The following is a 16,589-nucleotide window of genomic DNA, read 5'->3' as shown; positions in this document are numbered from 1 at the left end:
GAAAAACAAACTGATTTGGATCATAGATTTTTATGGAGAATAGATAATTTCAAATCGTGTGGTTAATATTAATCATTAAATATTTTAGAGAAATATGGATCTCTTGAATGAATAACTTTGTGATACACAAGTGGACAAATCATTCCTACATATTACATTATGGGCAATGACTACATATCTTAGTCCATCCCCACACATGGTCTAATTTAGATGGTCCCTAAAAGTTTTGAGAGGGTGCTCTCAAATATTAGTTGTGTAAAAAGTACCAAAGGTGCTTGATAACATTCTATTATTTAATTCAAGAGGGCCTGGAAATTAGCCTTTTAACAAACACCCTCATGTGACTCTGATACAGACATGAAGTGGTCCTACTTGGAGAAGCATTGCCTTAAAAATCAGTTTAGTGCTACTTGCATTTTTTAGCTGGTGTCTTGCTCCCTCAGGTGGTATAATGTGGAATTGCACGTTTCAGATTTCTTTTCACTGATTAGAAACTAGAGCTCCACAACTTATATACCTGTTCATCTAGCCCAGTGGTCGGCAAACCGCGGCTCGGCAGCCACATGCGGCTCGAGAGCCGCGGTTTGCCGCTCTGTTGACTAATGATTTTGCCGACCACTGGACTAGACTAAATATTACCGTGTAGTTGGAAGCTGTGAGGATTAGGCAATTGTGGCATATTGTGTGCAAAGAGGTAAAGGGTAGTATATGACAGTGGTGGGCAAATTCATTAGTCAACAGAGAGGCAAACAGCAGCTCGCCGACCACTGATCTAGCCTTTACTTAGCCATGCTGCCAACCTACAAATGCCAAATGCAGGATTAGCATTCCTATCCATCCATACAAATAAGATGAGTAGAGAAACCCAGAAAATGTTATATGTGAAATTCCACAATTTAGAAAAACTGTGGCCAAAACATTAGGTATTGTTTTTATTTATTTATTTTTGAGAATTTTGAAAGTGTTTAGTAGAAGAGTACTGAAGAGTTATTTGGTGCAGTATTTTCATGGACCAAGTGTTGATGCTTTGCTTGGGTTCTCCCTCTGGGAATCGTTCAGGATTTAGAAGATACATTTTAAAATAAGAAGGGCCCAGGGTGTGTAATGCTCCTTTGAATTTTTTATTTGCTCCATTTTTTTTTGTAATGAAAAGGATATAATGGATAAACATGCTGAAGCATGTGAGGATTAAAGAGTGAGGAGTAGGAATTCCTTCTTTCTCCCCTCCTCCCTCCGTGACTTCTGGCAGCCACTCAACAGATTAGTTACCAAAACCACCCGGGGGAAACTTTGTGATTGATATAGTGATAACTGGGACACCATTCCTATAAAAGAGGAGCCAACCACGGCCTGGCACAGAGGGTCCAAGCCCTAAGTGCAGGCAGGCTATCAGTGCTCAGAGGAAGGGGGCATTGACCAAAGGAGGTGGGGCAGAGTAGCCTCCAGAGACATCCTAATGGAGAGGATGGCATCTGACCTGGAGCCCCTAATAAAGGCTACTTTTTAAGTACGTACCTTTGTACAACCGTGTTGCCTATTTACATATCATACCATTATCTGTTCTATGAAAAAAATTTTTTTACAATTATCTATACTTATTGCGGTTCTCTTATTCATTCATTCAGTACTGATTATGTGCCAGGCAGTGCGCTAAGTGTGGGCATACAGAGTCAAATGGGGACCACTTGGTCTGTGTCCACACAGAGCTCCCACTCTCTGGTCATGACAGACAAGAAACAACTACCTAAAACGGATAAAGGAATTATACATCGAGGTAAGGGCTTGCAGGAAATAAATAGGAAGGTGAGGTAGAGAATAACTTGGGTGGGGTGGGATCAGACCTACTTTCGTGAAGGTGGCTGGGAAGGCCTCCTGAAGAAAATACAAGCTACTGTGTTTATTGCGTTCAAGACTATTTTAAGTGCTTTGCATGTACTAACTATGTTAATCCTCACAACTCTATCGGGGAATGTACCATTATTATTCCCATGTGACAGGTGAGGAAACTGGGGCACAGAGACATTAAGTGACAACACGTAATTGGTGAGTGGTGGAAACTAGATTTAAGTCTACACTGCCAGGCCCCAGAGCCTGCTCTCGGGACCACTCTGATGGCCATTCCCTGTCCAGGTAGAGGGAGGAGCATGCGCTAAGTCCCCGAGGCAGGAAAAAGCGCCAGGTGACTAAGGCACTGGGAAAGATCTGTGGGGAGGGGCCCGGAGATGGTGGGAGCGGCCTGGTGGACTTAGAGTTGAGGTGAGGCCCTACGAGAACATGGTAAGAAAGTTTGGATTTCATTCTGAGCACAATGGAAAGTCAGTCGGGTTTGAAGCAGGGTTCACATATGATGAGAGCCTTTTAACAAGGTAATTCTTGCTGCAACTTGGAGAATAGATTGCAGGCAGGAAAGGACATAGGAAGAACAGTTAGGAAGAGGTCACGAGGTTTTGGCAACAGAGATGGGGAAGAGACCAGAACGGATTTTGGAGGTAGAATGAACAGTACCTCCCATGATCAAGTGCCCCCATCCAGCGGAAGAGGTGGGGGCCGGCCCATTATACTTGCCCAGGGGCAGGCTCCTTTCATGCGGGTGTTACTATGGAAACCAATGTGCAGTAAGAGGAGAGTCACTGAGGGAGATGGAAAGAACAGAATGCTATTGCCCCCAGCACCATAGAACGGCCGGTGGTTGGCAGTGTAATGTGTTCATTTCACAGATGAGGACACTGAGCTCGGAGAAGGCAAGGGATTAATTGCCCAACTAGTTAGTTGTTTACTTGGGAGTAAAACATATGTGCTTTTCCTTGACCCTCACAGGTGCATAACTGCTTTCTACTTAAGACAGACAAATTAAACTTATGAGGTGATTTCCCACCAATTCTAGGGTACTGGTGTACTTTGGTACAGGCCAAAAACTTTCTTCATTTAAAAAAATATATTTTTATTGATTTCAGAGAGAAAGAGAGAGGGAGAGAGAGATAGAAGCATCAGTGATGAGAGAGAATCATTGATCAGTTGCCTGACGCACGCCCCACACTGGGGATCAAGCCCGCAACCTGGGCATGTGCCCTGACCGGGAATTGAACCATGACCTCTTGGTTCAAAGGTCGACCCTCACCCATGGAGGCACGCCAGCCCTTTAATTTGAAGTAGCTTTTTTTGATGGCAACAATTCTCATTTCCCAACACACGGTCAAATGCTGTTCCTATGGAGACGTTCCCTTCTCTCCTTATATGTGACACCATCAGAGGGAAGGACAAATCAATAAGCTCACTTCTCACGTGACTGGGTCACCTTCTCCGCCCTCCTGTTTGCCTGCGGGAATTCTTGCCCTTGATTATCACAGGTAGCCCTGGTGTGAGCAAGGTTACAGAGAAGGTCAGGGAACTGCTGAACACCTGGGGCTACAAGGAACATGCTCCAAGCAGAAAACAGGAGGAGGCTGCATCTAAGCAAATGTCTCCTTTATCCACAGCCAATTAGAGTGCCCATGAAGAATCTCCAAAGTTTTCTTAAAGGAGCTAAGCAAGTCCTGGAGGGTTCAATTAATCTTACCAGGGCCCTTCTGTTCGGTGAAGAAGATGACGTTATTTTGCAGTGCCGAGTGGTTGTTTGCTGGCTGAAACTTCAAGTGGAATTCATAATCGAAGCTGATGTCTGGGATCTGTGGATAAGCCAGGAATGAAGTGTATCCGAAGGCATCCATGCCACTGAACCTGGGCTGAGTAATAGTAATAGCTGTGGGAAAACCCAAACCCAAGTGTTAAAATAAACCTGTACGTGTACTTGTGAAAGGGGGGTTTGCTGATGCATCTGGCCAGACGGTCTGTTTACTATCACATTAATTACACTCGAGTGCCCTCAGCATTGAGCCACGAAGGGACTCAACAGGGGATTTCAGAACCAGAACCAAGGAAGTGCAGTGTTTTGGGATCCTGTGCATATACTTTTGCTCCCAAACCCTTTCTACATAATGGAGAATTTGCTTAAAAGAGCAAAACCTTATGTTTTGAAGACTAATTTTAGAAATAGAAAAGATCACTGGCAGACAAAGTGTTTACCCAGGTGCTTTGTAAACAAGATTTGGCATCCACACACTGACTATGACTAAGAGAGGAATTCACAGCTTGGAACACACTGTGTGTTTCTAATCCTGCCCCTTCATAGTATCGGAAGCCCTAGGTCAGGGGTAGGAAAGCCAAAAAATCGAAAGGGAATGTGATCAGTTTCCGTGACCATATTGTGAATGATGAGAACTTTCTGTGAAGTGAAAAAATCATTGTCTAAAAGAAATGATCATCCCTACTGTGCTGAGATGTTTGTTAGATCCTGAAAGCATGGGTTTCAGTAGGCCTGAAACTATAAAACGACTTCATAGAAACAGGAGGTGGTAAGAAACAGAAGTTCAGCACTGGCTGGTGTGTTCAGTGGTTAGAGCATCTGTCCTCCACACCCAAAGGTCACGGGGTCAATTCCTGGTCAATGGCATGTACCTGGGTTGCAGGTTCAATCCCCAGCCCTGATCCAGGCACGTGCGAGAGGTAACCAATTAATGGGTCTCTCTCTCATCAATGTTTCCCTCTCTCTCTTTCCCTCCTACCCTTCCTACACTCTCTCTAAAAATCAATGGAAAAAATATGATAGGGTGAGGATTAACAAAACAAACAAATAAACAAAAAACACAAAGAAACCTCAGAAGTTCAGGGGCCAGTGTGTACAAAATAGAATTGAATTGAGGGGTCCTATCGACCAGCCAGCCGCTCTTTTCGTCCTAACTCTATCTAATCTTGTACCCAAATTTTCTCCTTCATTGCTGTTTCCTTCATCAATAGTCCCAGCTGGCTTTTATTTCCCCACGCCAAGAGGACCGCAGGAAACAGGAAGGGGGATTGTGACTCCCACCCCCGTCTTTACGAACGGTGTTCGCAGGTTAAAGGATGTTCCTAGGATCTATTTATTTTGGTTCCAGAGTTTGCCAGAGGAAAGAAGAGATTGTTTTGATTACCTTTTATTGCTCACTTCTTCTCAAGAGATTCTGGCTCTCCTGGGAAGCTATAAAACTAGAATTTTTACAAGCCTTAAGAAATAGCCCCATTCTGGTATCCAACACTTAAAATAAAAGAGCTTGTTATGTCTGGTTATAACTGTTTATATAGCAAATGATTGTGCTATCCTGGGAAAGATGATGCAAGTTATCAGAGGCTTTTATTTCTGTTTGTTTCACATAACTATTCAAATCGGGTAATTGTGTGGAATAAGTTGAATACTTCATTTTAATATTTAATATCTAATTAAAATCTGATCATTTTATTCTTTGGGAAGTGTGGCCTAATATTTTTTTTCCTGAAAACTCACCAAAATCTAATGTGGGATTTGGAGACCTATCACCTTTCACATTTATTTTTTTATCTAGTGGCTTGTGTTCCAGAAATAATGAGACTCTTCCCATCAGGCCTTCCACTCTCAGTAGTTCAGGGAAGTGAAATGTATTGCAAGTGAAATAAAGTAAAAACACTGACAGTGTTTTACCATTGGCGATCAAGTGAAAATGGAATTCAATTAAATGTAATAATAAAATAGAGGAATGACTTAAAACATTTCTTCCTGTTCGTAATTTACAACAGAGTCGAAAGGTATTGTACATTTAGGTTATGTCAACAAATCTATCACATGTATTTCACCGTCAGACCCTGTGCTAGATGCTGGTGACACAAAGGCAACAAAGCACAGATAACTTGATAACTAGTTCCTGGATCCCTACCCTCAAGGAACTAGTGTGTGGCCAATTTATTCAACAGAACTGGGCTGAAAATTGAGGCTTGGCTGCTGAGCAGCAATTCCCCCGACAGATGAAAGGGAAAATCATTTCAGATGCAAAGAACAGCACGTTCCAAGGTGGGGAGGCCAGGACAGCATGTCGTTTACCCAGGAAACTCACGGTGTTTGCAAACTGCAAAGTATAAAAAGGAAGAGAGCAAGCAAACGAAATGAGATTGCCAGACAAGAGTCTAATCACGAAGGGCTTTATATTTTCTCCTCCACCTTTGGGTTGTTGGACAGTGACCAAAGTGGCCTTTTAGATCTATCACTTGGGTGATCTGAAATGTGAAGCTCAGATCAGAAGAGAGAGCTGGAGGACTAAGCTCTGGTCTACATGAAAAAGAGGACTTTGATGATATCAAGAAATAGGACCATGAGTTAAGGTTATACTGAATTGTAAATGTAAGACAATTTATGGGTAACTTGTTAAAAAAAAGGTAATGGTGTGATATTTATCTGAATAAACAGTGTTATCCAACTTAAGTTTATGAGACAATTTTATACTCGTCAAAAGAGGTACAATGTATTTTGAAACTGGAGAATAACAATGCCCACTGGAGTGGATCTGTCACTCGCTTGGCATTCCTTAGTCTAAAGCTATGCTGTTCGATAACATTTCAATCTCCCCCACGTGGCCATGGAGCACTTGAACTGTGGCGAGGCCTGACCTAGATGGGTTTAGTACAGAGAAAAGAATGTGAATCATCTTATTAATAATATTTCATATGCATTAAATATTGGCTTAAATAAAATATATTATTAAAATAAAGTTCATTTGTTTCTTTTTATCTTAAAAATGTGGCTACTGCCCAGCCGGTGTGGCTCTGTGGTTCAGTGTCGGCCCATGAACCGGTCACAGTTCCATTCCGTGTCAGGGCATGTGCCTGGGTTTTGGGTTCGATCCCCAGTGGGAGGCGTGCAGGAAGCAGCCGATCAATGATTCTCTCCATCATCGATGTTTCCATCTCTCCCTCTCCCTTCCTCTCTCTAAAATCAATAAAATATATTTGAAAAAAATGTGGCTACTAGAAAACAAAATTACACAGGCAGCTCACATTCTATTTCTACTGAATAGCCCTGTTCAGAGAACCATGTGTCATCCGGCAGGCAAGTTTTTTCTCTAAATCCTTAGTTCTGACTTAGTTCAAGGGGCATAACTGCTTTCCTCACCTCCACATTCCTCTCTAATTAGCTACTCCCTATTCTCTATTCGTCCTTATAGTAACTCTTCTTTTTCTTTATTGATTAAGGTATTACATATGTGTCCTTATCCCTCCGTTGCAGTAACTCTTATTCTAAAGAGTATCTGCAGTGACTTTCAGTTTGTTGTCACCCTTTCGCCCTTGATTTCATTTCAGTATCTACCTTTCCATTGAGTCTTCTTATGTCAAACTCATCCATGACCATCATCTTTCTAAATTCAATGTCAGTTCTGTTTTCATCTTCTTCAATGTCTCAGAAGCAATGGACAGGGTTGATTATCTCTTTCTCTCTTTTTCAAAAACAAGTATGTTTCATTGATTTTTTTTTAGAGAGAGAGGAAGGGAGAGGGATAGAGATAGAAACATCAATGAGAGAGAAACATCATCGATCTGCTGCCTCCTACATGCCCCCCCGCAAGGGATCAAGCCCACAGCCTTGGCATGTGCCATGACTGGAATTGAACTGGTGGCCTCTTGGTTCCTGGCTCAAGGCTCATTTGCTGAACTACACTGGCTGGGCTATCTCTTTCTCTTGAAACTCTTTCCTCACTTGGATTCCGCAGTACTGCACTCTCCTAGTGGTCTTCCTGTTTTAAACAGCTCTTCCACATTCTCTTTTTCTTCCACTTGTCTCCATCTACCATCACTTTCTGCTTCATCATACAAACCAGCTATAGGAGGAAGACCCTGAGTAGTAGTCTTTAACTTTGACTTCCTTCCAGACCCCCAGAGCTCCAGATTCATATACCTAACTACCTATTAGATACTTGAATATATTTGTATGTCCAATAGGAGTCTGCAACTGAGCATATACAAGACTGAACTCTTTATTCTCATATATGTATAGCCTTCTTCCAAACCTAATCCCTTCCTTTCTCTCCCAACCAAATTTCTTCCCTATCTTCTCTGTCTTTGTTCAGAACAAAAATTAGTCATCATCCTTAAATTGTTTTTCTGTCTCTGCCACCTCAACCAGTTGACTGGAAAATCCTATTAATTTCATCTTCAACATATATCCTAAATTCCACTAACTTCTCACCACCTCCATTAATGCCACCAAAGTTTAGTGTACTATTCTCTCCAGCTTGGACTATTACATTTGCTTCTTCACTGGTCTCCTTTGCCACCTTTGTACCTTACAGTCTCCTTTCCATAACCCAGGAATACAGGCTTTTAAATATTAATTGCATGTTTAAAGTTCTCCAGTGGCTTCCCTTCAATTTGGAAATAATTAAAAAAACACACACAAACCCTTAATATAGCCTAAAGACCCTAGTCTGCAAGGTTATTTTATACCCATTTCTTCTTGCCCATTCTGTTCCAAACATGTTAACTTCTTTGTGTTTCCCAAACAAATCAAACAGACTGCCAGTTTAGGGCTTCTGCTCCTTAAGTTTCAAATGCCTGAAATTTATTCTCCCCCAAAGATGAGACATGACGTGCTCCCTTATTTCCTTCAAGAGTCTGCCCAAGTGTCCTCTCTTCACAGGGGTCTTCCCTGACCACCTTATCAAGGGATTCATCTCCTTTTACCTCCATCCCTTAATCTGCTTTGCTTACTGCAGCCTAATTACATTATACGTTATCTATAGTTTCTCTCTCCCTAATTGGATTGCAGGTTCCATCAGGGCAGAGAGCTTGCATTCATGAACCAGAACAAACAACAGTGCTTAGCTCAAGTGGGTATGGAATATAGTATATCCCTCAAGTGGTTGAATGGATAAATATAAAGGGCTTTGAAAGATAGTGACAAACATAGTTGTTATTTTTCTGCTGTTATTCTTTTTCTGGTATCTTAACTATTTGGTACATATATGACTAAGGGAAAAATTGAAGCTACTGAATGAAGTTGGGAAATAGAATTTCTGTACCATTTCCAATACCAATCATTGCTTGTCTGATTTTATTTTTGCATTTTCTAGTCATTTGCTTCTAAATAATAATATATTTCTGGATTTTTGCAAAGATAGTAGAATCTTAAATCTTCTTGGGTGGGCAAAAATTCAGACAATATATCACATGCTGATACTGAAAATCAAAATGGAGACCACCAACTTGACAAATCAGTTGTTCTTCATAATTAAGTTATATAAATACAACTAAAATTTCATCGGTTTTAGCTTATAAACATTGTTTCCTCTTCAATATTTGATAATAATGGCTTTGCAACTTATAAGCTAAAAGCACTAAGTATGTTTCTTAGGGAAATTAATAGTTTTTGACAAAAACTTTTGGCTTTTACATGACAAAACATCTGTATGATTCCTTATAATCTTGTTTAACATTTTACAATATGGATTTTAAAAAAGTTCCTAAGTTCGTTGAGGAATTCTTGAAAATATATAGTGTTTTTAGGATACATAGTCTTATATAAATCTATTTTTTAAAATAAAGCCCATTGCTCTATTTTTATACAAATACAAAAGACAAGAACTGCGGTTGATTTTCACTTGGATTCTGTTTTCTATATAGCTGTTGTGTGTAACCTCCACAGAATGGACACCAGGGAGCGATGAGCTAGTGAAAATGCACATCAGTTCTTCCTCCTTTATCATGTATTTTAATGAAGCAAGCAGATGGTGGATGGATTTTTCCCCTGGAAACTGCTGATTTGGAAGACTCTAGTATGCCAGTTTTGCAAGCATGGTGTTCAGCAGCACATAGTACCTCAAAATATACATTTTACTGCATCAGGAAAATGCCTTTACCCTTAGGCAGATGGGTAAATCTGCAAAAATGCAAGACCACTGTTTGCCTCTCTAGCTTTTTTTTTTTTTTTTGTAGATTTGAGTATAAACAACGTTCCTCTCTCTTAGTTCGTAACTTTTTAGTAAGATAGCAATAGATTTAGCTCCATATCCTGCACAAATGCAATTGGGTTATAAAAACCATGTACACAAATCATTGTTTCTATCTCTGTTGCTGAACAAGCTCCTTGTGGGGTATGCTTCCACACTGTTCAGCATTATTATTTACAAATAAAACAGTGGTAACCTACACATATGATGTTCATTTAAAGAAACAGAAATGAGTCTCTTCTGAGATGTTACTAAGAGTAATAGGTGATTGTGGCTTGTACAGAAAACATACACTTACCTATCATTTCTGAACCAGGATGATACTCATCATAGTCAAGTTCTCTGTTCAAATAGGTATACAATATTTATTTCAGGCACAGGTAAAAACATGAAATAAATATCACCGGTTGATTGCCAATTCCTGCTGATACTAAATCATTCAAACGGTCTGTGTAGATCTATAATTCCTACCATTCTCACTTCTTCATCTGTCAGAGATGAAGCAGAATTTTATATTAAAATATGAAAATGTAGAGCATCATTATTCTCATCTGCCAAGGAAATGGGGAATGATCAGAATTCAAAGTAGCACCTTCTTTTTAGATGCATAATTCTTAGAAATTAGTGCCATCTTCTGGCTCCTCAAAGTACTGCTTTAAATCTAAACCAGATACTGGCAGGATTTTTATAGTACCATGAAGTGTATATATGAGTCACATTGTAACATCTGCATTACAGTTTATGGCATAAACGTTAGGAATGGTAGCCTGTACTATGTATCTATAATTTACATTACATAAACTGTGCAGTTTATACCAGATTAAATATGCTTTGTAGTTTATCATGATAAAATCCCCAGATATTTCACACATGGAATATTCTAGAACTGATGTGTTTGGAACACTTTTCTCAGTCCTAACTCATGAGCTTCTTCTTGATAGTGGATTTCTAGTTAAGAATTTAAGAAATATCAAGGTTGGAGCAGGTCATCAATTCAAGTGCTGTGGAAATATCTTTTAGCCTTTTTAAAAAAATTTTTTAAAATATATTTTATTGATTTGTTACAGAGAGGAAGGAAGAGGGATAGAGAGTTAGAAACATCGATGGGAGAAGAAACATCGATCAGCTGCCTCTTGCACACCTCCTACTGGGGATGTGCCCGCAACCAAGGTAACATGCCCTTGACCAGAATCGAACCTGGGACCCTTCAGTCCGCAGGCCAACACTCTATCCACTGAGCCAAACTGGTCAGGGCTCTTTTAGCCTTTTAATCTATTATTTTGTAAGCCATGGATTTGTAAATGTATAAATACTCTATGTATTTATATACTCCAAAGTAATAAAAACAATAGCAATTGCAATACCTACTATGTTTCAGTTGCTAGGTACAGTATCTAAGTTACTTTATTTCTTATAGAAACTCCAATGAGACATTCTTATTCTTATATTCCTGTTTTATAGATGAAGAAACTAAGGCTCAGAGAGATTGAGTCACAGAGCTAAAAACTGAAAGAGTCAGGATTTCAATCCAGGTTTATTTGATTGCAAAGCCTGTGTTCTTTCTCTCTCTCTCTCTCTCTTTTTTTTTTTTAAATATATTTTATTGATTTTACAGAGAGGAAGGGAGAGGGATAGAGAGTTAGAAACATTGATGAGAGAGAAACATCGATCAGCTGCCTCCTGCACACCCCCTACTGGAGACTGAGCCTGCAACCAAGGTACATGCTCTTGACCAGAATCAAACCCGGGACCCTTCAGTGCATGTGCCGATGCTCTATCCCCTGAGCCAAATCTCTTAGGGCAAGCTGTGTTCTTTCTAATGATGGCTGGAATATCACTGACATTGGCTGATTAAAATAATGTAAAACATGGGCAGATGTCTTATATTATTAAAGTTAGTACCCCTCATAAATTAGTTTTATAAATTTTATTCTATTCCCTTTACTTCCCCTGCCCCCCCCCCCCCCCCCCCGCAAGTCCTGGGTCATAGATTTGTGAAAATTGGTAGGATTCACATTCCTTCTTCCATATTCCTTCTTTCATGCTTAGAAGAAATGTAAACTTATTAATTGCCTTACAGTGCCAAAAACTTAATTGATACTCAATATATACCAGTGAATTTACCAACAAATAGGTTTTAGTAAGAACTTAATTATTTATTTTCCAATTAAGTGGAGAATATAAGTGAAAAATAGTATTTCTAAAATAATATGGTTAAAAAGATCAGTATGTCTTTAAGAGTTTCTAAGTGTTTGAATATTTGGGAACACACACACACACACACACATACATGTATAACTGTAATTTTCATTTTTGGTTTTGGTATGGTGTATAAACAGTTTAGAAAAAGAAAAAAAAAGAAAAAGAAAAAGGACCCAAGATAATAAAGCTGATTTGTCAAAAAACCACATGTATTTTGTGAGAGGGAGAAAAGAAAGAATTTGGGAGCTTTAAAATCATACTAGAGTATTATTTTTGAATGGAACAGATCTTGTTATACATAATAGTCCCAAGACTTCATGTACTAATGGTGAGCAGATGCCAGCTTCAAATGATGATGTAAACAAAACCATGAAAAATGACTAGAAGATTAAGAGTTAGAGATACAGTATGAAAACAACAATCAGGAAAGATAATGAAATGAAATATTTTATTTGCTATAGCATGAAATACCTGGAATAAAACTTCATTTATTATATTAGTTTTCTCAGTTTCAGGCAACAGAAATCAACTCTGGCTATTTCATGTGGGAAAGGAATTTGTGGGCAGGTAGATAGACTACCTCAAAGATTCAGTGGGAAGACGGGAGAACCAGTGGGGGACATAGGCAGAAATAAAAGAATCTAGGCAGCTTGAACATAGCCAAGTTCACATTGTGTGAACAGTGTTGTTAGGATGTAGGCGCTGGATCTCTAAAACTGGGGACAGTCATGTGGCCATCTCAGTTACACATAATTTCTAAATATCACTCTGCCTTTGGATTATTTCCTTAGCATTTAAGTCTTGGGAAAAGCATCTCACTTGTCTATCCTAAGTCATGAATGTGCACATAAATAGAAAAGTGCTGTGTAGCTGAAAACAAGAACAAAAACAAAACATAATACCCAGTGAATGTCTCTCACAGACCTTTGGTTGCCCAGTGTCAATATTCATCAATTTTCTCGTACTTGTATGTTTAAATCAAAACTTTCTTCTATTACAAAGGAGCCAAGGATATACAATGGGGAAAGGACAGTTTCTTCGATAAATGGTGGGAAAACTGGACAGCCATATGCAAAAGAATAAAACTGGACCACTATCTTACGCCACACATACAAATCAACTCAAAATGGATTAAATGTAAGACTGAACGTAAGACTGAAACTGTAAGACTCCTAGAAGAAAATTGGGTCGTGAGCTCCTTGACATTGGTGTTGGGGTGATTTTTTGGAATTGATTCCAAAAGCAAAGGCAACCAAAGCAAAAATAAACAAGTGGTACTCTATCAGACTAAAAGCTCTGTATAGCAAAGGACATCATCAACAAAATGAATAAGCAAACGACCAAATGGGAAAAATATTTGCAAATCATATATCTGATAAGGGGTTATTATCCAAAATACACAAAGAACTCATGCATTTCAATAGAAAAAAAAAAAAAAAAGGAGAAGCAAACAATCTATTTAAAAATGGTCAGGGGATCTGAATAGACATTTCTCCAAAGAGAACATATAGGTGGTTAAAAGGTACATGGAAAGATGCTCAACATCACTAATCATCAGGGAAATTCAAACCAAAACCACAATGAGATATCACCTGACACCTGTTAGAATTACCACAAAGACAAGAAATAAAAGGTGTTGGTAAGGTTGTTGAGAAAAAGGAACCCTTGTACACTATTGGTGGGAATGTAAATTGGTGCAGCCACTATGGAAAACATTATGGAGGTTCTTCAAGAAATTAAAAATAGAACTGATCCATATGATCCAGAAATTCCACTGCTGGGTATTTTCCCAAAAATATTAACTTGAAATATGCACTCTCATGTTCATTGTATCATTATTTACAAAAGCCAAGATATGGAAACAACTTAAGTATCCATGGATGAATGGATAAAGGAAGTGTGATACATACACATACAAATACACACACATGAATATATTCAGCAATTACAAAGGAGATATTGCCATTTACGACAACATGGATGGGCTTCGAATGCATTATGCTAAGTGAAATAAGTCTGACAGAGAAAGACAAATACCATGTGATCTCACTTATATGTGGAATATAAAACAAAAGTAAACAGAAATAGACTTCATAGATACAGAGAACATATTTGTGGTTGCCAGCGAAGATGGGGTGAGGGCTCGGTAAAATGGGTGAAGAGGGTAAGAAGATACAAATTAGTCATGGGGATATAATGTGGAGCATGGTGACTATTATATTGCATATTTGAAAGTTGCTAAAAGGTAGATCTTAAAAGCTCTCATCACAAGGAAAAATGCTGTAATTATGTATGGTGTTAACTAAATTACTGTGGTAATCATTTCATAATAGGTAAAAATATGGAATCACTATATTATATACCTGAAACTAATATAATGTTACATGTCAATTATACCTCAATAACAAAAACAAAACAAAATATAAACTTCCTTCTAATATAACAATACTCTCTATATAATATAAAAAAGTTACACTTTTGTCCAAAATGGAGTTTTCTTAAAGTCTTTTTTTAATTGCACTTTGTTCCAAGTCCAAGAGCTCTGCATAGCGGCCATTCATCCTCACTATGTTGTGATTCTGTCCTGTCACGAACTAAGTCTTAACATTTACTAAACAGAAGTGCTTTACATAGCGACCAGGCTGCAGGTGACAACTGCAAGGAGAGGGAAGTAAGTGTAATTTTCCTTGTGGTTTGCTGCCCACATAGTCCACAAGAGGTGGCTCAGAGGAAGGAACGTGATATAGGGAACTAATTATAAAGGGGGAACAGGAAAGACAAAGGGGGAACAGGAAAGACGAACGGGGGACAGTGCGGCCACCCAGAGACTAGCAACAGCTGAACAGCTGAAAGCACCCACCAACTGCTGAGGCTGAAAGGGAAGACATGGTGTTGTAAAAGCCCAAGAGCCAGATCACCCTGAGGGAGCTGGGCCCACGAGGAGGGCCACTCATCAGATCAGGGGACCACGGCAGGGGGCTGGGAGTATGGGACCTGGAGCCAAAGGTAGACACCGTTACTGATAGACAGGCCACAAGAAACACTCTGGCTTCTCTCTTCCTCCTTCCCTCCAGGCCCCTGACAGGGCCTTCCCCTGGCAGGGGAAAATGTAGTTTGCATATTTGAGATGTGGATCTCAGAGCAAAAGGGCAAAAGATTAGCACACATTACAATGAAGGCAACCCTGGGGCTACAGCCCTTATTTCCAGATCTGGCCCAAAAGCCACTTCGGATGTAAAGTTCCTTCTTGACTGCTCTCCTCTTTCATGTAGGGCAATGGTCGGCAAACTCATTAGTCAACAGAGCCAAATAGCAACAGTACAACGATTGAAATTTCTTTTGAGAGCCAAATTTTTTAAACTTAAACTTCTTCTAATGCCACTTCTTCAAAATAGACTCACCCAGGCCATGGTATTTTGTGGAAGAGCCACACTCAAGGGGCCAAAGAGCCGCATGTGGCTCGCGAGCCACAGTTTGCCGACCACGGATGTAGGGGAAGCAAACTTAAATTGTTCCTTCCATGATCTTATTTTCAGCTGGCCCTGCTGCTGAGATTCTGTTGTGGTGATGTGAGCCTTTGTTGGTGGGCCTGAGATTTAGGCCTTCATGAGGTTTTTTTTTTTAATATATTTTATTGATTTTTTTTACAGAGAGGAAGAGAGAGGGATAGTTAGAAACATCGATCAGCTGCCTCCTGCACACCTCCTACTGGGGATGTGCCTGCAACCAAGGTACATGCCCTTGACCGAAATCGAACCTGGTACCCTTCAGTCCGCAGGCCGACGCTCTATCCACTGAGCCAAACCGGTTTTGGCCCTTCATGAGGTTTTAACATTAGATGTGTGAGGCAGTACCCTAGAGCAGACTTTTGTGTGGGTGCGTGTGCCTGTGTAAGCACGGGTACACCTGCCTCCTGAGCCCATTAAGCCATCTAGTGGAGTCCATGGAGATCTCTTCAGAGCAATGTTTCTAATTAATTAAGTTAAAATTCATAGGATTATAAAATAAACCAACTTTTCGGAAATATAGCTAATAAAATATAACAAGTTTGTAATAAAGTGAAATTATGCTTCTTTTATAATGCATTTAAATAAAGAGATCTAGCAGTAGGTATAATAAGTAGAGCAATTTCAAATTGTGAGGAACACAAAAATATTGTAAGGTGGTGTATAATAATTATAATGTGCATAAGTGGATCTGATTTCTTTCGGTGACAGAATCACGGGTACTGCCAATACTACTGTGGTTTGCTGTTGGCATTCATAATTAAGAATTTGTTAAATTTCTGTTGGAGGTGGAGAAAAGATGTAATTATTTTTTTCTCAGCCACATTCACACTTCCTTTGAGCTTGAGAATTACCTGAGTTCTGCCAGAATACTTCCTCACCTTCTGGCTAATTCTCCCACCTTCAGTGTTTGCTCTAACCACCCCTTCTCACTGAGGCCTGCCTGGTCCATCACATTTACTAGTAATTGCACCTTTTCTCTGTGTGATACAATTTAAAAAATGCTGTCTTGACCCAGTTTTGAAGTCCTGATTACAGGATGGTCAGTTCCTTTCTTAAG

At 39.5% G+C, this 16,589-nt stretch overlaps 1 protein-coding gene across 1 annotated transcript in view; it reads right to left on the bottom strand.

Annotated features, from left to right (window-relative positions):
* EYS (eyes shut homolog) overlaps positions 1-16,589 on the bottom strand; it is a gene marked incomplete at both ends in the record, with an annotated part of 1,444,019 nt that overhangs the window by 78,250 nt on the left and 1,349,180 nt on the right. Inside the window, 1 exon segment of the mRNA XM_080665107.1 lies at positions 3,557-3,739. Within this exon segment, the coding sequence (XP_080521233.1) occupies positions 3,557-3,739 (183 nt within the window).

Source organism: Plecotus auritus, assembly GCF_963455305.1.
Source record: "Plecotus auritus genome assembly, chromosome: 4".
Classification (NCBI taxonomy): Eukaryota; Metazoa; Chordata; class Mammalia; order Chiroptera; family Vespertilionidae; genus Plecotus; species Plecotus auritus.
This window is presented reverse-complemented; position numbering and strand designations above follow the sequence as displayed.